Genomic DNA, 27,633 nt, shown 5'->3' with positions numbered 1-27,633 from the left:
AACGTTGTTCATACCACTGATAGGTTCACATCTGTACTTGTCATAGGCTACATACAACATTGACATTTCTACAATATCATCAGTGTCATATCACGTTCACTTTACATGGTTACGAACTGACTTTCATATTGCGAGGTGGCGGAGATGGTGGTGGAGTTACAGGGCGAAAAGGCTGCCAAGCTGAGACCACTGTTCAAGACTGTGTTTCAGCATTTGCAAGTAAAAAACCATTGGACATTTTTTAAGGAGGCCTTGGAACAACTTGTTGTTTGTGTCGACAGAACCAGGTATTCTGATCCACAGTATGATGTTTATCTACTGTAACCCTAAGCAAGTGGTCTTTGTGACTAAAGCTAATCAGACCATTGGCACAGCGTTACAGCATAAATTGCCAATCTTTTCTGGCGAATGGGATGTCTGAGGTCATTTAAAAACTGTGTCATTGTTACAGCTTGCCCCACCAGAAAGCATTAAGTCATTTGTCAGATGTTAAATATCCCTCTCAGTGTGTATCTATATTCCATATCAAGATTGTTCATCTAACAAAACATTAAATCCCATTTTTTAGCCTCCTAAATATTAATATCAGCATCTGCCTCGAGTGCCGTTCCGACTGTCACATACTATGTTTGACAGCTTCAACTGCTGATGTGAAAGCTGACGATCGCAGTTTGGCGCGGACTCAACAACCAGCCTGAGGCCACCTGAGAGGGACAGTTTTAACCACATGGTCATTTAGACAGCAGGTGTGCAGCCCAGTGGCCAGAATAAACTGTTGGCAGTTTACGTTTTTCACAAACCACGAGTATACTTCAAAAGGTGAACTATAATTAAATCTAATTTAATCCCTGCATTACTTCACATTTACTATGTGTCTGTTTCTACCTGTGTATTAGTCATAACATTGTTGCAGTCTTGACTGAGAACACTCATAATTAGTCATTTCTCTATGAGCACTTTGCGGAAACCACGGTCATGTTTACGGCTCTTGGTTTGTTTGTAAGAAGCCAGTGAGAACATGGACAACACTGCACCATCATTTCCTCTTGGTTCGGACCAAATGAACCAAACTAAAGGTGTGAAGGAGAGCGGGAAAAGGCTGAAGCACCTTTCAGATTTCATCTGTGAAAACAGAAAGAAGCAGATACATGTGTTCACGTCAAACTCATGGGGATCAACTTATTTTCTCCTATGACTCTTTATGCTGATGAGTGTTAAAGTAGCTGAAAGAGACTGTGTGTGTGTGTGTGTGTGTGTGTGTGTGTGTGTGTGTGTGTGTGTGTGTGTGTGTGTGTGTGTGTGTGTGTGTGTGCCCAGCAGAGGGACAGAGACAGATAGGCTGTCAAAATGATTCATTCCTTGTTTGAATGACCCCACGCTCACCTCTGTCTTCTTCCATCTCCTCTCCTCCTTCATCTCATCTCATTCTCTCACCTCTCTTTTATTCTTTTCTCGTCTTTTCCAACCTCCTGACTTCTTCTCTCTTCTCCTGTTCCCCACTTCACCCAGCCCCCCTCCCTAATCACCACCTCTCTCAGTCACTTTCTTTTTCTCAATTTATTTCACTCGGTTCTCTGCTGAGATTTCTCTTGTTACCTAAGTCAAATTGGCCTTTAGCTGCCTCTATTGTCCCCCAATTCTTTCTCCTCCAAGTATAAAGTGAAGAAACACCCTATCTTTATTGATTTCTCCTGAATATTTCACCAGCACTGATCATTTATAACCAGTCTTCAGTCTGAAATCTATCTGGACTCGTGTGAGGCCTACCTCCTGTGGCTTGAAATGTCGTTGTAAAACGCTGCAGCTGTAATTTATATCTCCTCTGTCCATTAATATGCTTTGGATGTTCAAAACAGTCACCAGATGGCTCATTTATTCATAAAGATGCTCCATCTGAGACACTTCAGCAGCACAGAGGAGGGTTCAGCACGCCAAACGCCAGCCCCAAGACGTGATTGTCCATTCATTGCTTACGTCATCAACATGGTGTTGTCTCCTCACACACACAGACAGGAAAGACCAACATAAAGGTCTCTATCTTCGGCATCGGCACAAGGCGGGGTACAGCACAGCGCATGTGTCATTGCAGCCTGCCAGTGGCAAAAACAAGCACTTTTAGTGGACGTAACTTTGACGGTCAAAGTTGCCCCAAAGGATTACACTGCAGCCATTACAGCCGTGTCACAGCTGCCAGCGGAGCAGATCAACTGGATTGATTCAAACATCTGGTGAGTATGAATCATTCAATCACTTACCCACAAAAACATTTAAATATAAGGCCCAAGTTTAGAAATACTGGAATTCTGCCACTGTGTGCCACTAGGAAGGCTTACGTTCAATACAGTTTTGTTTTACATAACTTCACCACAGTTCATTTAGAGATAAACATTTTTTGGTGCAGGGATCTGGAGGGTGAGCACATGGTTCGGCTCTTCTGAGCTCAAACGGATCGAATGGGTGATGCAATCTCAACGCAATCACTAATCACAAACACAGACAAGAGTGTTATTTGTCTCTTGGCCCTGAAGATCAAACTCAGCCAGCTCTCTGGATATTATTATTTAACGGCACATCAAAATGAGCTGAAATCTAATAAAGAAGTCCAAATGGTCTCTGGGTTAGTTAATGAAAGATTGCTGTCAGATATATGACTGTGGGTGCGTGCATGTCCCTGGGTGAATGTGTCTTTGTGCACTGTGTCTGTGAGAGAGGATATGACTAATGAACTGTCATTTTCAAAACACACACACCAAGCACTCACGTGCATGTATACTGTGCAGTCTATTAGTAAAATGTCAGCACGCTGCAGAGCATTCAAAGTCTTGGTGAAGACAGTCATTTGTCTTGTCACACCTCTCTGCAGCATCTCTTTGCTTTGTGTGAAGGTCACTCTGTCACTGTGTCGGACGTAAATGGAGTTGATGGCCTTTCTGAGCAGCATGGTCACAAGTTGACATATAATAGACTGCGGGGTGATATTGTTGCTGATTGGCTATTAATGAACATCCACCCTTGAAACTGTTATCAGCCTGTACAAAATGACTGATAGCACCCTGCAAACAGAGTAAATATCCAAAGCATAACAGGCAGGTGAGTTTATTAGGTAAGCGTTTTGACTATGAGCTGCTTGGCAGGACATGATTTGCTCAACATCACCTCACCTTTGGCTGTGGCCTCCTTCCCCAAAGAACAAGCCAAAGACGAAGTCCCTGACACCAAGTTTCAAACCGTAGTGCTCAGATTCTGTTGTTTTGTCTTTTAACTTCCTGGCTACACTGAAATTTAGGAATGCAACACATTGTGTAGGTTGACATCTGCTGTCTTTCAACTTTAACAAATATCTGAGAAGTTGTATAATATAACGTATGGGCAGGGCTGTCATGGCAGGGCTGTGGTCAGGATCTGGGACCTCCCAGATTGGGACCGGCATTTAATGTTATCTATCCTATCCTTCTTTTACTTCCCAGTGAAGTTTCTCAAAAAACACGTGTGTCTGATTTGCAGGTATTTTAAATCTGATTTTAAATTGAGAGGGAGCGATCATGTCACGCAGTGACGGCCAAACCGTTATTAAAGCTGCCCCTCTCCCTGCTGATTTGGAATGATTATTGCAAGCGCTCTGATTAATTAATGCTCAGTTTGTAACAACAGTTATGGTTTTGTTTAGATTTAACTGCTAGCTGCCAGGCGCTGTCCATTGTGCTCGAGGCACCGCGGATGTGTTCCCTTCACTTTTTCGCTCCCTCTGACCCGCCGGGTCAGCACCCTGTCTGAAAAAAATAAAGCACTGCGTATGGGGATAAGAGCTGTTATAAACTTGACAGGATAGAGGAAACTCTGCAGAGGAAACAGAATTACATTTAGGGATTTTAAAACAGCTCTAATCTAATTCCAGATTTGACCAGATACCAGTAAAACCAAGCCTTAGAGAAGCGTTTCAAAAGAAAAGAAGTGGAGACTCTGAATCTCCAACAGTATAAAACCAGGAGCACTAAGAGGTCTAGTTCAGTCTGATCCCGGGGTCGACTCAAGTTTGTTGGTGTTGCTGTCTGTGAGAACACAATAAACTCTTTTGGAACTGACTGATCATCTCCAGAGGACTTATTTTCCTGACTCTCATAGACGCTGAAGAAGAAAGTTTTGGTACAGTGTTGGAGCCTCTCTCTGCACTTTTATGACACATCCCATCTGCTTTTATTCAATATGATCATATACATGACCTGTCCTGCCCGATCAGGGAATCACTATTACACTCACAGGGACATGCAGCAATGCTGGTGCACCTGGCTTTTTAAGGAAATGGGAGATGACCTGATTGGTTTAATCAATGTTGCATGATTTACATCATGCATTGTAGATCGTTTATATAGGATCCTAAATGTCTGAGTAAGGTGTTGGGCCAACACGTGCCACCAGAACAACCTAAATTCTGGAATTCTACTGGAAGGATGAACACCTTTCTTCCAAAGAGTATTCCCTCATATAGTGTTTGGTGGCGATGGTGATGGATCTCCCATAGGTGTTCAGGTGTGTTTGGATCTGGTGACTGTGACAGCCAATAGGATTCAAATCATTTTCATCCTCATTAAAGCTTTTCGGTGAGACCTTACGACCCCTCGATGGGGGCACTGACGTCCTAGAAGAGACGGCTCCACTCAGAATTTAAATATTTCATCCCTGCAGAACGGCACTCTAAAGACGACTGTCATAGGAAGAGAAGGGAGATAAATGGATAAAATGTCATTGTAGAATTAGAAATGGCAGTTATGGTTGAGTCGTCCTGTAACACTGTCCTTTGAAAGATATACATGGGTGTGTGTGTTGGTTGGTGTTAAAATGAACACATTTACAATAAAGCAATGAGTAAATACAGCTCCATGTTTTATGCAAAAGAGTTCATTCAGGCAGTGTGTTTCCATGTTTCTCATAGCACATTACAAGCAGGGCCTTTTTAAGTAGCATGAATTTTTTACTATCTAAAATCCTTGAAGGCCGCACAATGAACACCGTGCAAAATATCAACGAGAACATTATGGGTTCATATAGCCAGTTACAGTCAGCAAAAACCTTAAACATTAGTGAAAGCAGACATGAAATAGTTTCACTCCTGAAGAAAAGGGAGTGTAATCAGTGATTAAAGAACACGTTTGTGTTCTCTGTGACTCCAATCTTGACTTTTGTCATTTCACTGCTCAGATCAGACTCCATTTTGGCTCATAGTTGCTTTTTGTTTTCAGGTGCTCTAACCTGGAGGTTCCTTGCCAAGATAAGTTTTGTTGAACCCTAACCCTAATGTCTAGGGAGACAGTTCACAGGAGGACCAACACACAAAAATTAAAACTGGTGGCCCTCATTTCCTCTCATAATATTCATTTGAGTAAAGCCACGTTCACATTCTGCACTGCCTCTCTGTGACGCTCAACTCTTAAGCTTGAATAAGGTGCAGAGCTCCAGCATATCTCACATCACACTCCTGTGGCCAGTTTGTAGGCTGCAAGCTTTTGATATTAGAGAGGAACTTCTGATATGTGTCTCTTGCATGGTAGATATAACATGCTTACTCAATAATTCCAGTCAGGTTATTCAAAAACAACCTCAGGTTAATTGCACTTCCATGTCTCACATCTGATTGTTCCAGTGTGACTATTAAATATGCTTAACTCTGCTGTGACTCCTGTGTCTTCAGACCCGAGGAGGCAGCCATGGATTTCAGTACACAAATCTGTCGACTCTGTGACAAATCTGCTCTGTAAACTGTCGTACGTCGAGCAGACAGTTCTTTCAAAGCATCAAACATGAGTCCTTGCTTGATTTGGCACGAAACATGACCCTTTCTGTAGAACTTCGATTTGGGTCTGCAGATCCATCTGAAAAGTGCTTGTACAAGGCAGAGTACTATTGGCAGACACACTTCACAGTTGTGTAGCTGTAAACTATTCATCTAGTGCTGGAAATTCGCTCTATGTCGTGGCAGTGCACTAACCCCTGCATTGGAGGTCTCACAACATGCATTCAGTTCTGTGCAGGAGCGTGATAAAGTTGATCAAAGAGCGACTGAAAATGATTTAAACCTGCAGCTTCCCATCAGTATCTCCTACGCTCAACTCCAAGCTGTGGTTCAAACAGTGCCAGATGAAAATGCCAGGAAACTGGCCGACCAATCTGGTCACCACACCTGACTGGTTTCCAAACATGACTGAGGCACCATCACATGCAAAACCAACAAGCGGCTCCTTTAAAATGTCTGGTGAGATACATTTACTACAAATACAATACTAAACTATAATCATGATAGAATCTGATGTTACTTTGTGGAGGCATATTCTTTTACTGGATGTGTGCATTAAGCATTTTAATACTGCTTATTTTTTCACAAACACAGCATTGCTCTCAGTGAAACTCCCCAGGCAAAAAAAAGTGCCTAAATCTGTAACTGTGCTAACTTTGGGAGAATGGAGCCTTTATTTTTTAAGCAGAAACTTCCCAACTCACCCCTTCTAGCATTTGCCTGTGGTAAAACTATTACTGTCACAGAGACACTTTGTTAGCATCACGGCTGCCGTCAGCAGCCTGGCTACTGTCCAGAGCAATAAACAACCATTAAAATCCCAGGTTGAGCTAGCAACCCTGATCTCAGTGCTGTGAAAAGGCAGAGTAAAACAGTTAGTTGTATTATTTAGTAGGCAGGCTTTGTAACTTACTGATCCAGAAGAAAGAATGCCGGTTTTGAAGCGTCTCAAGTCCCGATGGTAAGAAGAAACACATATCAACGGGGGAACAGACTTTCACACAACACCAGCACATTTGAGGGAATGCCCATCCGTTCACTCTTGTTTTTCCCGGTTACCTCTTCACCTTCTCTGCCTCGTCCATCCGCGGAGTTCCGTTAATGTGAGGTGTTTATAGGTCTGAAGTCTCCTGAACTGCTCACAGACTATAAGGGCCGCGCTCCGATAATGTTATGTTTGACCACAACAACCAATGAGAGAGGCCTCCCGGAACAGCTGACCGTGCTGCCATCGCCCAAGAGGCTAACGTTAGCTAGCATACTAAAACAGAAAATCTCACCTTCAGTTCTTACTGAATAGAAACCTGCATCTCTCCACTCATCCAGACTTGTTTAACCTTCTGCTTTTGTTTTTTTTCTTACTGCAACACGTTACTACAGCAAGTTGTTGCACCACGCTAATCTCCATTTTTGTTTACGTCTGCTTCCCCATGAGATCACCTGAGAGGGATCACATGTGGGCCCAGCTCCAGTCTACAGAGCACCGAAGCCACGCCCCCATGCTGCACAGAGCGGTGCTCGCTGTTTGTTCAAAATGTAATATTTGTTGGAGGTGTTGCGTTCCCAAATTGCACCAAATTCAACACTGCACTTCCTTGGTTTCCTCAGCAACAAACCTGCCAAGTGTAAAGTAGATCGATGAACAGAACCAACAGATATTCCTTGACGTGTAGTTAGATAATAGATGTTTTAAAACTTACACGAGTAACACTTACTTGGTCTTTTTAAGGCAATCATCTTGTGTAGTTTTATCAAGTAAATCAGATTGCTGTTCAAATTAACTGTGAAATTCTAAGTTAGAGGAAATGTCACATAGTTCGCCCAACTTTAATAAATGTGTTGTTTATACACAGACTGTGTATTTCACTTCTCTATTTCACTTTACTGAGTGGTTACAGCCATTGGTTTGCATGTTGTTGTTTTTTAAGTAAGCCTAATTAACTAGAATTTCGTGTAATATTGATTTCTGTAAATAAACTCATTCTAAAATTCATGCCTGCAACTTGTTCCAAAAAAATGGCTTGGCCCAATCTCTAATTCAGCTGCACACACACACACACACACACACACACACACACACACACACACATACACACACACACATACACACACACACCACGCATGCACAGGCTTTCTATTAGTTTCATTTTTGTTCTCACTGAGATGCCAAATGTAAAAGACTTTCAGCCGAGTTTGTGCAGCACTTAATCTGTGTGTGTCTGTGCGTCTCTATAAATGTGTGAAAACAGTGAGGATTACTGTAAAACTGTATGTAAATGCTGCCTGCGAATTTTCTAAGCAACAAAGAAATCTGTTGCTGACAGCGGGAGCCAAAACAGCCAATCTGTTGTGCAACTGCTTCTGAGGAAGCTCGCTCACAAGAACCTTGAGGACGAGAGGCTGGCCTGGATAACACACAGGTGCTCACTACACCACACACACACACACACACACACATACAGTCAAAGGTGTTCAATTTTGTTTTTGACTCATACCTTCACATACACCCACAAGTAATCCACAGTCACACAAACACATGCATTCGCATCTGCCCTCGATCTCTGATATCGTTTTCTCACACACAAACACAGTCTCACCGTACTCATGCTTTCAATCTCTCTCTCCATCTCTCTCTCTCTTCTCAGCATACTCCCAAACACACACACTCAAACACACACACACACACACACACACACTCGCCAGGACAGATGGCCATGCTATGTGCTCTCGCTCAGCAGATGCACAAGAGCATTAATCATGAAAAAAGACTCAGAGGATTTAACTCTTACTACAGTGGTGCTGCTTCCGAAAAAGAGAGCTGATTAATTTTTCTTTTGAAGAACATCGACAGCTCAACCTTTGAAAGAACTACACTTTCAAACACGTCACATGAGACAAAGGAAGTGGCTGCTGTGGAGGTCATCTGATGTATGAGACAAAAAACTGCACACTCCTCTGACATCAAGATTTGGAAGAGAAAAGCAGATTACAAGGAAAGTCTTGCCTGTTCCTGATGTATTTGATATATTGCCATACATTATTATAGCAATGTATTAATAGTGGGCTGTCACATAGCAGCGATAGTGATAAAGCACATTCACAAACCCTGTGTAGCTCAGACGATAAACACTGGCAGAGTTAGCAGTATTCCTCCCACCAGGTGCAGCCACAGTCATATTTATGCACACATGGAAATGTGAGACTCTTTGGATAAAAATGGCATATAATTAGTTCAACTCTGGCCAGAAGCCTGATCAGTGGGCACTGCAGCTCAGTCGGTTCATTGTGATAGGCCTTGGGCCTGATGAAGTGCTACAGCTTAGAAATCTTCTGCAGGAAAACAAGAATAAAGGTAGAGAGACAAAATAGATCTCAAAGAAAACTGTGTGCATGTGTTTTTTGTTCCGTCGACAGATAATTTAGCTATGCTAGTGGTGAGGCTCTGTGTATCATCTCCCTCTTCCTCTTTGGCCCAGGTTAAAATATCTCAACTACTATTGGATGCATAGACATAATATTTGGTCCAGTAATACACCAGAATTGCCATCACACACAAGGAATTCGACTGTAGTTCCTTGTTGCTCTTCAGTGCGTCCAAAAAACTCTTTTCAGAGACAAAGAAATGGACTCACAGCTCAAAAAAAGTCCAACAAAGCTGGATGAAGATAGGTTAACATTCTTCTAGCACCACTGGAAGGTCTTTTTTGTTTGTTTTTCACAGTTTGGTTTATGACAAAATGGAAATAGGCAGATAAAACATGATGAAGTGCCCCCTTTGGTGCCCTTCCAGCGCCCTTTCTGCACACTTCACCCCCACTGCATATAGCTGGTGCCCTTTTTTATTTTTTAAGCCCCCGCCCCTCAGACATCCCGAGTCCGCCACTGTCACCATACCCCCACCCAGGTTGGCTTAAGAGTCCTGTCTGATTTCCTTTATTTGGCTGCTGTTTCTCCAAATCCCCACTTGATTCGGTCCGAAAGCACCCTCAGGCTCCATAGCAACCTCCTACGCCCTGGACTAATCTGGATGATGTAAAGGAGATGGTGCACCAGCGGCATGTCTTTTCAACTTCATAGACAAAATAGTAAAAATGAGAAAGTGCAGGAGAGCATCTGGGCAGAGATAGCAGCTGTGATCTGCTCCAGAAGCTCCTCAGGTGCTCTTCACTCCTGGCACTGCTGTCAGCGATGTCAGCTGGCCAGCAGCCAGAGGAATCACCCCAGCGTCCAGCCTTGAGAAAGTACTCCTCACAAGAATTCCTCAAAAGGCCGAGGAGCTTCTGTGAGTGGGATTCCTGGATGGAATATTAACTAAAGATGCAGCTTTTGAGAGTAATTCTTCTCAGTCTGTTCCTTATTTGGCAGGATGTTCTGGGTTTCTGTTATCGGCCTATCATTTTTCAGGCAGTTTTCTGAGTTTCCTAAGTTAACTGTTGACTATCTCTGCATCTGCCTGCCTTCTGTCTTATCTACAAGTCCTAGTCAGATACAAGTTAGATTGGTAAATATTATCAGTATTATTAACATGTTTAGCTTCAGGCCCTGGAACACTTTCACTCAAGAACTCAACGTCATCGGAGTTGTGTGGCTGTTGTTTCATCACATCTGATTGAGAGACCAAACAACCCACGTGATCCCCACAAGAGGAGTTGAATCTCAGAGGAGAACCTTTTTTTAAATCAATACATGAGTATAGTGCCACAACCATCCCACACCAGAAATGTAGAAATACTTGGAAAGCCGGAGCACACGGTTTTACAGCTCATCAAAGCAGTTCTGAGAAAAATCCACATGACTTTCCCATGATACATCTGGCCTGGCTGCCAGAAAAGAATTGAAACTCTGGCGAACTGTTAAATAAGGCGGCACACAGCCCGCAATAAAACATCTGTGTGCTAAAACCATCCCACGGGATGGGTCCAGTTAAGCCTGGTGAGGTAAACAACATGGATTGTGGATTTGATGCATGGCTGGATTAAGGCCCCCCAGAGCAAGACTGTGGACACGGCACTCTGTCTGAAGCCTTTTCGGACTGGAAACAGAGAGGTGCTAAGAGTTTTTACTGTGTTAAGTCTCAATCCTTGAACCCACGCATTCTAACACCCAGTTTTATTAAAGCCTTGTCATCAAGTCTTTGAAATGAAACAGAAAGCTGTTGCTATTACTTTCTGATATCCACAAGCCAGTGGCAGCAGTGGTGGAAAGTAACTAAGTACATTTACTCAAGGATTTGATTTGAGCTTTGAGCTTCTTGTACTTTGAGTAGTTTTAGTGCAGAACATTTCTTTAACAGCTAGTGATATGTTACCTTTCAGATTAAAACTTCACATACAAATCATATAATTATCATACAATGCTTTATAATATATTAAATAACCAAACATATCAAGTCAGATTAGCCAGTAAAGGTGGGCTACACCTTAACCACCTACAACATTAAAGTACCACGACTACATCAATAATAATAATACAATGATAAAGTATTTTTAACATTGTTACGGTAAAGTACTTCTGTACTTTAAGTTCATTTTGTAACTTATACTTATATTTTTGCTTAAACATACTAAAACCAGTTTTTGTCATTTGGGGGTCACAGAAACAAGCTGTGAACAAAACACTGACATATTACCACCAAGTTCATATTAAGAATTTTTTAAGCAAACAGTTGCCGTTTTACACAGACAGCAGACATGCAGCTTACCTTGTGAGGCGGCTGGTTTCACAACATCACACAATCATGTGATCTCACAAATCCACCTTTCCAGGCTTCAAGTTACGTGCTTGTGGCCAAACACACAGCGGCTGAACTACCGGCAGCTACGGGCGTGGTGAAGAAATGCAACAATGCGATAACCAGAAGCGACCATCAGGTTTAAAACAGTAATGGCCGGCTCCTCAAAAGGTTAGCTTAGATGCTGCTAACATCAGCTATATCAGAACTGGGTTTTATATGTCACTGAAAGAGGAGCACAGAGAACCACACTGAAGGCTTTTTCTTCTCAATGAACGACAGTATGATACGTCCAATCGCCTGCCAAGTATTTCAGATCAGTACTTATGACTAAAAAGTCTGGAAAACAAAAGTTTTGCAAGGATAATCTTTATAAGTTCTTTTTTTTTCATATGTGAAAACATGAGGAAAAAAAAAATTCTCAGGAGAAAAAAAAAAACGTAAAAGCTTCTCAAATGAACATGTTTGCATGATCATGTGGGGCTCAGCCTTCCTCTTAATAATCCAGCCTGTAGTGACTTTATACAGATGCATTTTAAACCAAAGGAGTCATGGCCAGGGGAGCAACAAGTGGTACACAACAACCTTTGTCTTTCACCTTACTGACTTCATGAAAAACACTATCTGAACTTTTCACCTCACCAGTGAAACTATGGCTTAAACAACAACGGAGATGTGAACACTGAGCAACTTTTAACTGGATTCACTATGCTTACTGAGCTGAAAGTTGCCCTGCTGAGCTGATGGGAGCTGCAGAGTCGGGTGATAACTCTCTGTGGGGACATCGTGACAAATAGCCCTTTTCGCATCACACATTATCATCTGAACAATAGTTATTGTAGAAACAGTGATTGTAGCCGCTTTAACAGAATAGCAGACAGTCAGCAGTAATGAAAATGGATTTGTGTATGTATATTGTATTAATGATACATTCAACTCATTATCATGACACATGGCCCATAAAGGATGGCACATAACCAATTTCAAACTATATAGCCATCTGTGAGTCTGGCCCTGGTATTTCTTGGTATCAGAGTGGAACAACATTTTAAGGTTTTGTCCACTTTCTCAGGACTGTGCGGTCGACAGTCTTGGCTGGAGGCATTATGTGTTTGGGCTGTCTGTTCCATTCTTGTCAAAGAAATACCTTAATAAATAATTTGTCACAAACATCCACTTAGACTCAAGGTTGAATGGATTTTGGTGGTCAAAGGTCACTGTGCCACGTCTTGGCCATAACTCTACAATTCATGTGCTAGTTAGGACAAAATTTAACAGAAGTATCAAACGGGATCAAATGATGAGAGGGATGATGTTTATTCAAAAGGGCTTCGCTGTGACATCACAATGATCTGTTAAAAGCCTTTTCCGGCCATAACTCAGGAACAGAAGGGAGATTGTGACCATATTTCACATTTGGTTTGATACTGAACTGGTGACAGTAATCTTGTGTGTCCACCTTCAAACTGTGCTGATTGTAGAGCTCTTCAGTGCTGCTGTTCAACATGTGTGTGAGGCGTTTATGAACCTGTAGCTTCTTCTTGTTCGATCAGAATCAGCTTTATTGACCAAGATGTGAACACAAGGAGTACACACTACTTACTCTCACACTCACAGACGTACAGCAATAGTTCAATATAAAATAAGTTTTAATTATATCGCCCACAATCACAATCACATTGCCTTAGTGGGCTTTGCGATCTGTACTGTGAACGACATCCTCTGTCCTTAGACCTTTGACTCGAGTGAGAAAAAACTTGCCAACTGATGTTGATCTTCCGCTGATTGTTCAACCCTAACCCACTCTATTGGTCCTCTATAAGTGAAGACAGTGTGTTTCTACCTGGAATTTATTCACTGGAATCATAGTGAGAACTTTCATTTCATCAAGAACTACACTTAATACCTTTTATGGAATTTCTTCAAAGTCTTCACTACAGAGGCTGTAGTATACAAGTCTGGACAGGCATGGATATAAACTGCAACTTGATGCTGTGCGGAGGCGATAATTCTAGTTTGACCTTTATTGATTCTGGGGAGTTTCACTGGGAAGAATTCATTTCACACTGACACTTGGAGGCTGCCGGCCACTGAGCAGCTTCTTTGAGGTTTATCCCGCTGGTCGGGGGGGATTGAACCAGCAACCCTCAGGTTACAAACCCACTTCTCTAAATTTCAGGCTCACACTGCCCACAAGTTTCTTTCCAATGCACATATTTTAAGTGATAGAATCAAAGGCTGGAGCTCCAAAAGTAACACCCAAGTTATAATAAACCACAGCGTTCCTTTATGTCATCCCCACCACACACCATGGATTTGAACCATTCAGTGCTGTGTGGTGTCAGTATGAGTTTGACTAACACGAGCTGACTTTGTGAATGGAGCTGTTGCTCATTCAACACTATTTTCTTTATTTATTCATATTTTTCACTATGACCGTCATTTTCCTGCATGATTTTTACAGCTCATTATGATGTTAATGTGAGGTTGCTATTTGAAGTGTAAACATGTGTTTTGCTACAGTCTCTGTCACACATACAAATGCAGAAATAAATTACAAACATTAAAATCGCTCTATTTTTATAACAAATAAGACCACGGAGGGGAACTGCAGTGCGCATAAGCACGCATATTAACAAAAACTACTTACAAATGTATTTCAAATGAGCTCTGGCACAGTGTTTGAGTAATCCAGATATTTCATTAGCCCAGGCGACCTACATTCCCCAGTGGTTTGGATTAGCAGAGCCTGAGCTTCTGCTGCCACTCATCTCATCTCGTACCATCCTCGTCTGAACCACAGCGGGCCACAGTGGTCGTGATTAGTGGCTGACACTGTTCTCCCGGTGAGTAACACGGAGCTCCCCCTGTGGCTCTTCTTAGCCCTCATCACCATGAGCGAGTCTCAGGGGGAATTATAAAGAAAGGACCTCCTTAAGAGGTCATGAATGGGGCAAATGCTCCCTGTAGGTTTCTGTGTGGCCTGTGGGACAGTGTGGCGATAGCATGTGATACATGAACAGACTTAATGCTGGTGCTGTGAGTCAGATTTAAATATCTGTGTCCTAATATGTCCAGGTTTACAGAAGATAATTGATCTGACACACTGAGCAGCAAACTAGCACACAAACTGGTTCATTTGATCCAGAGGGACTGATACATCCAACACCTTTAGTCTTTGAGCTGACAGGGACTTAAAGCTTGATTTTAGAACTTGTCGGATCAAATGTTACTGCAACCTCAGTTAAGAGGGTCGCTAAAATGTGACAGCTAAGTGGATGAGCGGCCTGGCTTTGACATTTAAGAGATGAAGTAGACGCTTTCCATTACAGCTGTTTTATTAGGATGTAATCGTCCCTCCCTCTGGCCTCGCCAACAATTCTCTACTGTTGTGCTACTACAATGGACGAGAGCAATATTGTTTTGCTACAACAGCCTCGGATTAACATGGTCTCTGTTGTCTATAAAACATTTTACTATCATTCAAAACTCATTTTTCTTCTGTTTGGTGTTCAGCTGCGATTAAAACACAACAGGGAAATGCCTCTCACTCTGTCTGACCAGAGCCGACTAGCCTCCAAACTGGCGGTGCTTGCTGTCCTCCAGGGTCTGTCCTGGGGTGGAAATTAACCAGCATCGAGCAGGAAGAAGAGAAAATATGTCTCCTGTCGGAGGAAGTTCTGTGTTTGTTTGACAGATGGTGAGCGATGGACTTCACAGGACAATATTCGCAGTTTTTTCAAAACATTTTTGATTCTTTTGATCAGTGGATCCTTACGGACTAAAGGAATATAAATTACTGAGGAATGCACACCAATTCGGACTTCATGAGCGCTTCAAAGGAAGAGAGTCACCACTATTCTGTCTCTTTTGCTTAACATGCCGGCAAATCTGAAGGAATTATTATTTGGTTCTTCTGGTTTCTGTAAAATGAACTGAACGGCTGAATTGTGGAGAATCTGACCAATCTTACTGTGTACAGCATTTCCATACTGACAAAAGTTCACACATTTATATTGTAATACACCTCTTTGAGCGAGCTTGAAGGGGCTGCCAGCGACTCTTAATGGGTCTTAATTTGGATGGTAACATGTTACCGAATTTACTAATCGTAATAATATCACTGTCCTATGAGAAATCCTCCCTTACTGCTTGAAGTAATATATTACTGCAAGCGCGTTACCCCCAACACTGTCCCAGAGGTGAGACTGCAGTTTGCAACCAACTGAACACCCCTCATCTCGCCTTCCCCTACGGTGGCCACTAAAAACACAAAAAACATGAAAGACTTTTGTTGGAGTCAGTGTTTGGTTTGTCCGCTCTGGGCTACTGTAGAAACATGGAGTCATGGCAGAGGACCTGCTCCCTCTGGATATGAAAGGCGCATTCAAATCCTACACACCGGACCTTTAACTTGACATGAACATTAGTTAACTTCAGCCTGTGGAACAAGGCTGAACGATATATGGTTATCATATCTATACCTTGATATGATATAGTCCATATCACAACGATATGGACGATATCAAATATGATTAAGACGCTGGAGGTGGATGGTTGGACACGGCTACAGTGCTTCGGGCACAGGCTACACCTGGCAATAGGTACATATTGTTATGTTTATTTTTCATAGATTTGATCGGAATTGATTTTGAATTAAATGACACCCTATTTGGCAACACAGAAATTATGCACTGTGCCGTATATGTAGTTTGGGGGGCTCAGGGAGCTACTGAACCTCCTAGCTCTAGTGATCTGGAGCTAGGAGAAAAGGTTGATTGCATTGTTGCATTGTGTTGTGATGAGGTTGTTTAGTGTCATTAGCTGTGGCTGACAACTGCCACTGTCTCCTGAACTGTCAAAACTGCTTTATTATTTTCTTCCTTCTCTGCCTATGTTGTGCGGGTGTGTTTAGGATAATTAATGTTAGATGGACTCTATATATACATCGTGTGGGTGTGTTTTTTCGACCAGAGGGACAGTGACAGAGGGAGAGAGAGAGGTGTGTTTGCCTGTGTGTGTGTGTGTGTGTGTGTGTGTGTGTGTGTGTGTGTGAGAGAGAGAGAGAGTCTCAGGAGGGAGAGAGAGATAGCTGAGCAGTCAATTGTCATTTGAGGTGTCAGATTGATAGAACAGTGTTGTTATATGTTTTAATATTTGTAGTTATCAAGTTGTAATTTATATTATTTTGTATATATTTTCCTACAAATGCGCTAAAAGGTGAGGACTGGATCAGTCTCTGCAAAAGGTTTCTCAACTGGAGAAAGAGGCGGGCACTCTTTCAGAGGTTCTCTCAGTATAGGAAGGCACAGCACCGAATCCCCACGTGGCAAGACCTAGAGGTCCTGTTTTTATTCATTTTTATTTATTTTATTGTAGTTAAAGTCTTCATTTTTACTGTTGCTAAATTTAAATATTAGAGGTTGCAGAAAAATGCTTGATTATATATATATATTTTTTTCAATACAGCTTGAGACAGTGATTGGTGATCAAAGAAGAACGCTTAATATCCATGTTGTTACACTTTAAATTTCAAACAAGTGTGACATCATTGCCATATTGTATCGTATCACTATTGAGATATTTGGCTAAAAATCGAGATACGATATTTTGTCCATATCGTGCAGCCCTACTGTGGAACCTGTTGTATAATGTCAACTGTAGCCCTGCAGGAGCTCTTTAAGGCCTGAACAAATAACCCTTATGATGCCATAGTATGTCAAGCTCAAAGCTGATGTCCGACTCTGATCATGATCCTCTTCTGGAGGATCTGAATCCTGCACTGATAAGCTGGCATTCATTTTCTCGAGCGGCCGCCGTAGAGGTACTCGCCTAGCGCACATGCTAATCCTCCATTAAAGAGACTGATTGTCTCAACTCCAAGACAACAGCATCTCCACAGCCCCAGGCTTCCCTCTCAGCCAGCTTCGGGAGTCGGCGGACCAAGCCATATGCCACCATCCATCAAGGGACCAGCTCCCGGCCAGGCAGACACAGCCGTTCAACCGCTCAACTGCTTCACCCCTCTGCGCCAGTCGGGCCTCGATGCGGCAGCCAGCTCTCTCATCTACTCAGCCCTCGGCTTAGCCGTCCCAGCCATGCATAGGTAGGCCATACATTCCTCAAGCCACAAACTTATGTTACCTTCCAGGCCCCGAACCGTAGTAAGGAGCACGCTCTTTATTTATACTAATATATCTTGGCTCGTTATTAGCTGGTAACTAGCTTCTAGCAGTCTGGGCAACTCCGTTGAATGAGTGAAGAGTGAAGCGTTCAGATACCGTCCAACACAGCAGCTTTAATGCAGTCTTCAACAGTAACACAATGCATGGTCATGCTGGAGCCCTGAATGTATTTAGACACTTTCATGCTGGCTAACATCACCTGTCGTAAGATGCCGTCTTTACTTACAGCATTACGGAGAGCAGCTTCCTTCAACACACACCGATGCACTACCTCAGACTCACAGGCTACCCACAAGGCCACAGCCTTAAAGGGGAGGGTGAGCCGGTAACAAATATCCCCCTGGCTAAGGTAAAAATATATAAATAAATAATCTAAGGAAAAGACATCGATCTTGTCGGTCTCATCCTGTCTTCCCCCGAGTGCAATAAAGCTACCGCCACTGGGAAAAATATCAAGGCAATTGTCTGCAAATCCCTGGGTAAACAGAGACTCAGCTATCAGGCAGTTTCTTGTTGCTTCCGGCATTTACCGCGACGTCATCTGCTCCACTTTCTATGAAAGAAGGCAAGAACTAGATGCCTCTTCAGACCAGTTCTAAACAATCATCCCTCTAAAATGATAAACGTTACCCGCCTCGCGGCAGAAGCGTCTTCACACCTGATTCCTTGTTCATTGATCATCTCCTCACTGGCTTTTCTCAAGGATTTCTCAAGGTCCTCTCTCCCCCACAGCTACATACACAGCAGAAATCTACAATCTGCAGTGAAAGATCTCAATACAGTTTTCAGTTATCAGAGAAAGAGATCACCAAAAGGGTATGTATCGGTCCATTCAGTCTTTTCCTTCCCGGTATTTCCCACAGGTCCAATAGGTGTTTCCCACAAGGAAAATCTCTGGCATTTTATTTCGGTTGGCCCACCAGCCTTAATTTCTGTTTGGTCTCAGGACTTTTGTGTCTGTTTGGTCCTTATGTGACCGTTAATTTATTTGCTCATATCATGGTCTTTGTGACCTCACACATCATTCATGATATTTGCACTTAATTTCTGTCATTGTCCTTATTTTCATTTGGTCGTATGACCTTTTATTCAGCTGGGTCCTCACTGACCTTTAAGCATGCTAATCATGCCCAGTGAGCAAAGAGTGGTCTAGATCACGTCTTTTAGACGTCATTTAAGGACATCCAAGACGTCTAAAAGACGTCCTCTGGGGAGCCAGAATGAAAGTTTTTTATACGTCTTTTCTGGACGTTGTATAGACGTTTATATGTTGTTTATCGACTAATTCTGGCTGTTAGTAGATGTCAAGATTATGGCCTGACTATTAACATGGCCAGGCCATGATCTGGACGTCCATTGACAGCCAGAATTAGTCGATAAATGACGTTGAGAAAAGACGTCCAGTCAGGCCATAATCTAGACATCCATTGACATCCAGAATTAGTTGAGAATAGACGTTCATACTGGCTATGATCTGGACGTCCACTGACAGCCAGAATTAGTCGATAAACTATATATAAACGTCTATACAACGTCCAGAAAAGACGTCATTCTGGCTCCCCAGAGGACGTCTTTTAGACGTCTTGGATGTCCATAAATGATGTCTAAAAGACGTGATCTAGACCACTCTTTGCTCACTGGGTGGTATTAACATTAAGTTCAATGCAATCTATTGAGGGGGGCAGATCACAATATTTACATCTTTCCTCCAAGCCATGCTTCTTCTGCTAGAAACATGTCCCTGCGGTGAGGTAAGTATTGATATTCATCTAAAATTCTGTCCCGTCGTTCTTTTCTATTCTTCACTTTTCTTTGGGGGGTTTCCTATTCTACACACAGCTTCATCACCTCCCCAAATATTACTTCATCATGATGGAGTCTAACCGGCAAAGACTTTCTCATTCTCTTTGTACACATGGCAATAAATCTCATCTTCACTCAAATAATTACAAGTCTCTCCTGATTGAACTTACGTTAGTTCAGTGACGTACTTGCGTAAAGTGACTTGATACGTCATTTATGTCCCTGTAAGTTACAAGGCTCAAAGTAGTCATTATAACTCAAAGTATGATGTTTTCCTCACCCTGACCAAACAGCAACTGTTAGTAACAGTCCTAAAGTCATAACATGTCATAACAGGAACTCTGGAGGGGAAGGTAGAACTTGGCTGTGTTTATCTATTTTGGATGCGTTTTAAACTAAGGCCTAAACAGTCAACATAAAAAATAATTCAACACAACGCCGACAGTATACGTGGTCTGTTGTGAACGGTGTGATTGTGGAGATCGGCCTGGACTGATGGTAGATTCCCAGCCTGAATTATTCTCCCAGTCCACCCCGGGGTGATCTCAGATTGGGCTTGTAGACTTCAAATTTACAACAGATGTCTTCTGTTGCAAACTAGCGTAAAATATTCTTTTGAGGGTTGTGAAAATGTTAGCGCTCATGATGAATATCCACAAACGGTATTAAATCAAAGTCACCCGTAGTGAGAGTATGAAGGGTTCTGTTTGCTTTTCTCTTTCTATTGACATCTACATATCCAGCAAAGTATTATTTTTTATTAGTTAATTTATATTTTGGACAGTTTGTAGGACAAAAAAGCTTGAAGATGGCAGTCAGCATTAAAACATTGAACTCTTTCTGGACAGTTATGAAACCCTTATCATCATTATTAAGTCATATTTAAGCCAACATTAAACCGATTTAAGGAGAAGAGTGTATCCGGCTTTTAATAAATCTCTTCAGAGAAGATCAAAATGTTACTACAAAGCACCATATTGTTCCTCACCGAGATCAAAGCAACCTGCCATGATCAAATTTTGATTTGAAGACGTGGTTTTGTGGAATAATGACTTATGACTCATATTTTCTGCTAAATCAAAGGGAGACGTGTCATTCTGGTAAAATGTGGCTTCAGTTTGAAGTCTGGCTCATTTACAGAATGGATCATTTGATAAAATGGACTTTAACACCTGTGGCTATTTTTAAGGTTCAACTAAAAAGTATGAATACGTGCTTTAAATGTAAAAAACGAGAGATTCTTTACTGTGTAGACTGAAAAGGCATTTGAAAAACTGGAATAAAGCAGTTTTATTCCAGTTTACCATCACCATTAAAGGATGACGTATTTAACTTATGAACAAATTACTCCTACAGTTGCTGTCACACTGTATAATGATCACACTGACTACATTGGAGCTCAGACTCTGACGACGAAAAGCTAACCTTGTCCAGACCAATAACTTGAGGTAGGGCAGAGTCGCCTTAATTGTAACACATTAGAGTTGTAGTACCCAAATTTTCTCATGCTAAATAAATGTCATCAGGATGTCATCTAGTCGGCATGTGGCCATAGCAGTACCAACAATCCCTGAGAAACATCAACAGATCATACACTCTGCAGGGAATGATGGCTGGAAGACCAGAATATGTACCAAACATTTAGCAAGTAAACATTCTGAAATCCATGAAATCAGTCATTACACTATCAGAACTTGATCCATTCAGTCTTATAACATTTGGAAAATCTGAAAGTGTCAAACCATTAAATCATTTTATCCCCATTCAAGTTAGCAGAGGGTTAAACAGGAAATTAGCCGGCTTTGCCGACAGACATCTCCAGTGTACACTGTAGCAGGCTTCAAAATCCGTCCTTCTCAAGACGAACTGCTGAGGGCTGTGATGAGTGCAACAGCCCCGCTACTTCAAATCAAATCAAATCAAATCAAATCAAATTTTATTTGTATAGCCCAAATTCACAAATCACAGTTTGCCTCAGAGGGCTTTACAATCTGTACAGAGACGACACCCTCTGTCCTTCGACCCTCGATTCGAGTGAGGAAAAACTTGCCCCAAAAAAGGCCCTTTTAACAGGGAAAAAATGCGGAAGAAACCTCAGGGAGAGCCACAGAGGAGGGATCCCTCTCCCAGGACGGACAGACGTGCAATAGATGTCGCATGTACAGAGCAGATCAACGAGATCACAATGTATACCAAGATGTTCCTGACACTTGTCTTCATGAAGGAATAACCAAAGACTTTGAAATTACAGAGGAAGTTCCATAAGTGAAAGGGACAATGACAAATAAGGATTTATATGCAGAAGTAAATACACGCATGCAAAAGTTAGTGCTTGTGTGTATCTGTTTTCTAGGAGGGTTTGTACTGGTTTCATCAGGCTGTTAAAGAGCTAGCAGTTCTTTTCAAAGATGAATCATGAATACAGGATGGGTTGTGTCTATGACGTTGTGCTGCTTTGGATTACCTGTTCAGTATCCTGAATAATGTAATGTTCTTACTAAGATGATGTCTGGAGTGATTTTCAATATAATTATTAAAATAAGTGCACAGTATGTTTTCTATCATTTAATCTCGTGAATTAGAGGTACAGTGTAACAAACAGTCTGGTTTTCTCATGTGGCCATGAGGAAAAATAACTGCCCACCCCTGACATAGACTGTAGTGCTCAGGTATATGGGGTGTTGCTACATGTTTGTGTTACAACAGTGTGTTCTCATAAATGTCATTCAACATCCGATTAGGCTGTAAAGCAATTTTACAACGTCCATCAGTCAAATTCTCTCACTATGTATATAGTATCAGTGTAGACTACCTGCCAACAAGGAAGGCTCCAAAGGGACAGCTGTCTGTCAGTCCTTCAGAGAGGCAGCTGTTATAATATTATATTATAAATCCATGACGTATCAAAGCCTGACCTTCCTCTAAGAATCAGAGGGAAGGCAACATTACCAGGGAACTTAAAAGTCCTTCAGAAAAATGATTGGGACTGTGACTCTGTAGTTACCTGTGTCCAAAGATCTTATTAAACCAGCTGCTTTTTAAATGACAAAAAAAGCAGCAGTGTGTTCTGCCTGAGCAGACTGAAGATTAGAATTACAAGCAGGAAACAAGTTCTCAGTATCAGGAGGTCCAATCTGAAATCTGCCTGATCTAGAAAACCCCATATTTAAATAATGATTGGCTTTTGATTTGATATGATAGATACAGAGTTTATTAAGGGGGCTTGTTAGCTAACTAAGATGTATAAACTGAGCCTCAATATATGCTCACCACTCAGATCGCAGGCAGAACCTTAAAATTTCAAAGTCATGAAATGTCAATTAAACTAGCGAGTAGGGCTCATAGGAGACTTTTTCAGCTCTCCTTTCCTTGAGCTGACACTACTTCAGTGTGACATCACTTCAACTAAATATGGCCAATAACTAGAATACACTTCTAAATACCAAACTTAATCCAAAATTAAATGCACAACATCAGCAATAGCTATGTTTTAACGATGATTCAGGGTGCTTTAGAGAGGATTTCTCCTGTTAAGATTAACTGTGATTGCTGTGTAGAGGGCTAAAATTGTAATGCCTCCTGAGCCTGGTGCAGTCAAATGCAGCTGGGAATTTTAAAGCCTTTGGAAATGGATAAAAAAAAAAGCTCATATTCTCTGTTGGACAGAAGTTTCTCTGCATCTTGATTGAGAGAATGTGTCCTGTTTCTGTTCTCAATTACTGTGATGAATTTAAGCCTAACGCCGTGAGAGCAGGACAGTTCAGCCCATTCTCTCAAATACAGCAGCCTGCTCAGTGGTTTACGTCTCTAAATTTGACGCTGCAGGAACCCCTCTAGCGTCACTTGCCAATGTGAACCTCTAGTGGAGTAGCATAAAGAGCTAGAAGAGTCTGAGTCGGAATGGTTGGGTAGGTCAGTGGACTTTACTCCACAGAACGGGGTTCAAATCCCATTTGTTACCAAGAGTGCCATTTGTTTTTTGATTTATGTAAGGGACCTAAATGATGTTCCTGACATTGCTTACGTTATGTGAATGACATCACTCACATAACGTATGTTGCAAGACTGAACTATGGTCTTTTCCTAAACCTAACCAAGTTGTTTTGGTGCCTAAACCTAACCAAACCACAACCATTTGACAAATGGTCATGACATTCCAAAAGTCACAATATGTCATACTGAACTTTTTGTCAGCAAGCTTTATTCTGAAAGTCAAACTGGACACTGTATATGACGTATAATTGCTAAGCCTGACTGTTGAGCCCTTCACTGACACTGGAAGGGTAGGCAGCGCGTCATAGTTTGAAGCTTAAGGCCGCTGACCAAGCTGCTGTATTTGACGAGCTGGGAGTAAAAATGTGTTGGACAGTCCAGCTTGAAGAGGATGCTGTGATGAGTTCTGTCTCCAAACTAAATTCATCAGTGTTCAGGATCGAGCCCCTGAGGATGTGTACGGAAACACTTTTCATCCAAAGACAGATGTCAGGTTGTCTAAACGGTGACGCTCCTTACCTTCCGTCCTCCTGTGTTGAGCCTCAGAGGGGTCAGGTAGGGGTCAAAGATCATGTGACTGGTCTCGATGTCGATGGGCGACTGCCTCTTCCCGATGGCGCACAGGTTCCAGGCCGAATGCACCAGACCCCAGAAGGATGGGACTGGAGGGTGAGGAGAAAGAAAGAGAGAGGGGAGAGGAGCAGTAATTAGAGTGTGTGTTCTCTCGTGCTCCGCAAGATCAAACCATAAAAAAAGAGAGAACGTTAGCAGATGAGCTTCATTATGATGGGGCAGGAGAAATGGGGAGTTTAGGGAGATCTGGATTTACATATGGCTTCATTAAAATGGGACTAAAAAAGAAGCTTTCATTAAAGTCTCCAGGTTATTATCTGCCAGTATAACTAAGGTAGAGAAACTGACTTTATTAAAGTCTGTCAGAAAGTTCTCCCGCTGGCTTTTATTGCTGATAATCTACAGCAGTGGCTCCCAACCTTTTTGTCTTGTGACCCCTGTAAATGTAGCTGTGGGAGCCTCATCACAGGTTATGACCTCAGTGTGTTCAAAGATCATGGATTTGTCTCATTGTAAGGATTCCTGTGGGCCCGGGAAGGTGAAAGTATCGAGTATTTAGAATTAGAGTACAATAAGAAAAACTGATACATTTTATGCTTCTACTCAGAGGCAAATATTTTACTTTTTACTCCACATTTGTCTGACTGCTTTAGTTTCTTGTAACTTTTCAGATTACAGTTTTTCATCACCTTCCTGTCCAGTGAAAACCTTGAATTCCGAGATGTGCTGATGTTGAACGTTTGCAATGTTCCTCCTTCTTCAGTTAAATAAACTCTAATAGAATATGATGCATTGCTGCAGATTAAACACTGCAGTTACAATGAGAATGAGCTCAACCTGCAGTAAAATGGCACATACACATTAATGTGGCTGCAGTAATAATCCTAAAACGTCAGATATAAGAGGAAAACTGATTTTAATACAAAGATTCCCGGTCATTCGACTTCCCTCCCTCAGTAGATACTTCTTGAAGCTTAAACTTGGTACGGGTGTTTCTAATACTTTATTGCCAATTCACCCTGATAACTATGACGACTGAGCCGTATTTCTCTTAATAACATGCTCGATTCGCGTGGTGATGTTTGCCATGTTGACTTGACCGTGGTGTCAGAATAAACGGAGAAATGAGCTTCCAACCCTAGGGCAATACTCGAGTGGAACTGCTATCAACGTGTTGTTGAAATGAGCTCAGCAAATACAATTCAACGCATCTTCTATGTAGTGTCCGTGTTGTTTCCACAATAAGAGCTAATGAACGAAATTCAATCAACAAAGTCAGAAGAAAAACATTCCAGGTTAGGGAGGGGACCATTCAAGGAGCATGTGAATGCCACATCTGACGAAAACACATTAGTGCAAGCCCTCCCACAGACCACAGAGATTACATCGCTGTGCCTGATCAACTTTAGAATGGAAGTTGATCAGAGCGGTCTGGGCGATTTTCAACCAGACTGAAATCGGCCTAAAGGGATGTACGTGGCTTGTTGCGGCAACTGATTTGACTAAGGTATTCAGAAACAGGACACACTGTTGTGAAAACTTGTATAGTTTAAAATTGTATGAAGAAAATTATAATAATAATGAATTACATTTGTTAGTTTTAAAAAAAATGTGTGGCTCAAGGAGGGTGGCGCCCTATCGCCCTCTGTTGGCCAGCCACGCCCGTATTTTTCTTTAATTCTCTTTAATCTTCTTGTGACCCTTCAGATTTGTCTTGGGACCTCCTGCAGGGTTCCAACGCCCATGTCGAGGGGTATTGAGTAAAAATATGTATGACTCCCAATTTCTGACACAAAAAGGCCTTCAGGGGTTGATGCTGTAACTTCATATTACTGCCATGGGCATGCCCCATACCCTTTAAGGTAAATATATAACTCAGCACGCAACGCTTGTCCACCTCAGTGGCATTTGCATACCATCTAGCAGCAGGTGTGTGGGTTGTTAGGTGATAAGTACAGATTATGGGCTGAAACCTGTCAGGGCACACTAACACTAGGCAATCTGTAACATGCCAAAGCCACGTTTGACCCCTGAAGTCCAGTTTGTTTGACTAGTATGAGCGCTCCCAACTGTGCTGTAAGGTACACTTCCTTCGGCCTGGCACGGTTGGAAGAGGTGTGCTCATGCACGAGCACATGCACCAGTACGCAACGAAGACATGACCTATAATCATGCCTATTACACCGCCTTGCACAAACAAGAAATCCAGGTATGTCAGAGGGCCGTCTATAAACAAAAGGACACAAAATAACCCACTAAAAGTCAGTAAAGTCATGTTCTCTGTGATATTCGCTGTTGTGATGCAACCGCGCTACGAAGTGATGATGTTTGTACAAAAGGTAACCGTGCTCAGGCCCGGTTGCGGCTGGAGCAATATGAGTGCAGGCCTGCGGGGGCACTGGGGAGGAGGGACAGCAACTGGGCCTAGTGTAAGTGCACCCTCAGTTGTGGTTCTGTTGTGTTGTTTGTGCATTAGCGCCACAGTCACATGAGACCTTGGAGGAAAGCTGAGAAAATATTGTGGTTTTTAACATCTTTATTTCTGATTCATTTTGTGTTTTCTCACCTCTCTCTCACCTCTGGTTTGGACCCAGGAACTGCCAAACCATCCATTTACACTCCTTTTTTGTTCAAGTTCCAGGGGAATGTGCAAAAAGGGGTATGTCCAGTTTTGAGAGTTATTTTGAGAATATGTTGATGATGAGAAGTGTTTAAATGTTTACTAATGTGTTTCAACTGTTAACTTAGGTATGCATAAATCACGGCTATGGCAGCTAACATTCTATTTTCAATGCTTTTTTGATATGTTTGTCTGTCTAACTGATGTCGCTTATTTGCTGTTTTTATGATATGCATAGCTGTTTGACGCATGGATTGTAATATTGAGCTGTAATAACTTTGACCTGACTCATTCTATAACATTGCTGGAACCATGAGGAGGTAAGTAGAACCTCACATATTGTCTTTCTATTCCACACATGCTTGTTCCTTGTCTAAACACCTGCATTATCCACAGTGCAACTTGACTGCTGACGGTTCAGTAATCTAGCCTCATTTTCAATCTTGCACTCTTCAGCCTAAACCCACGCTGACTCAAGTAAATCACTGGAGGCAAATCAAACTTCGCCTGGCATACTTGCCTACCTTGAGCCCTCAAACTAGGTCAAAACCTAAGCAGGGTTCTGGGGTTTCCTACCCCTGAAAAAGTTGAGATTCAAGTACATAGTTTCCTGCATTCTGGTGGCTTTGAAGAATGAAAATGGCAAAATAAAAAGTAAAATGCGACAGCATTTTTATGTCAAGTAATTATATTTTGCTTTTAATTCTTAGAAAACAATGTAGAGTAATTTGACCTCTGTGGCATAAAGTAATATTTATCACTTCTCATTCATTTATACATTTTGTGCCCTGTTTGTCAGCCTCTCAATGGAGGTGCCTCCCCTGTCATTGACAGAAAAATTGATGTGGTAGATTTTAACAGCCTCTTTGTCACTTTACGTAACAAACCTGAACTCTTCTCTCCACGGCGTCTGAAATTTGTTGAAGTATTCTTTCTCTCC

The 27,633-nt window shown here is 42.0% G+C and overlaps 1 protein-coding gene across 1 annotated transcript in view; it reads right to left on the bottom strand.

Moving 5' to 3' along the window:
* The window catches only part of LOC311268759 (carbonic anhydrase-related protein 10-like), a 111,389-nt gene that overhangs the window by 40,196 nt on the left and 43,560 nt on the right, over positions 1-27,633 (bottom strand). The window contains exon 3 of the mRNA XM_084372579.1: positions 24,020-24,162. Coding sequence (XP_084228705.1) covers positions 24,020-24,162 — 143 coding nt within the window. The remainder of the gene's footprint in view (positions 1-24,019; positions 24,163-27,633) is intronic.

Source organism: Pagrus pagrus, assembly GCF_965226575.1.
Source record: "Pagrus pagrus genome assembly, chromosome: 13".
NCBI lineage: Eukaryota > Metazoa > Chordata > Actinopteri > Spariformes > Sparidae > Pagrus > Pagrus pagrus.
Note: the sequence above shows the minus strand (reverse complement) of the source record. Positions and strands in the feature narration are given on the sequence as shown.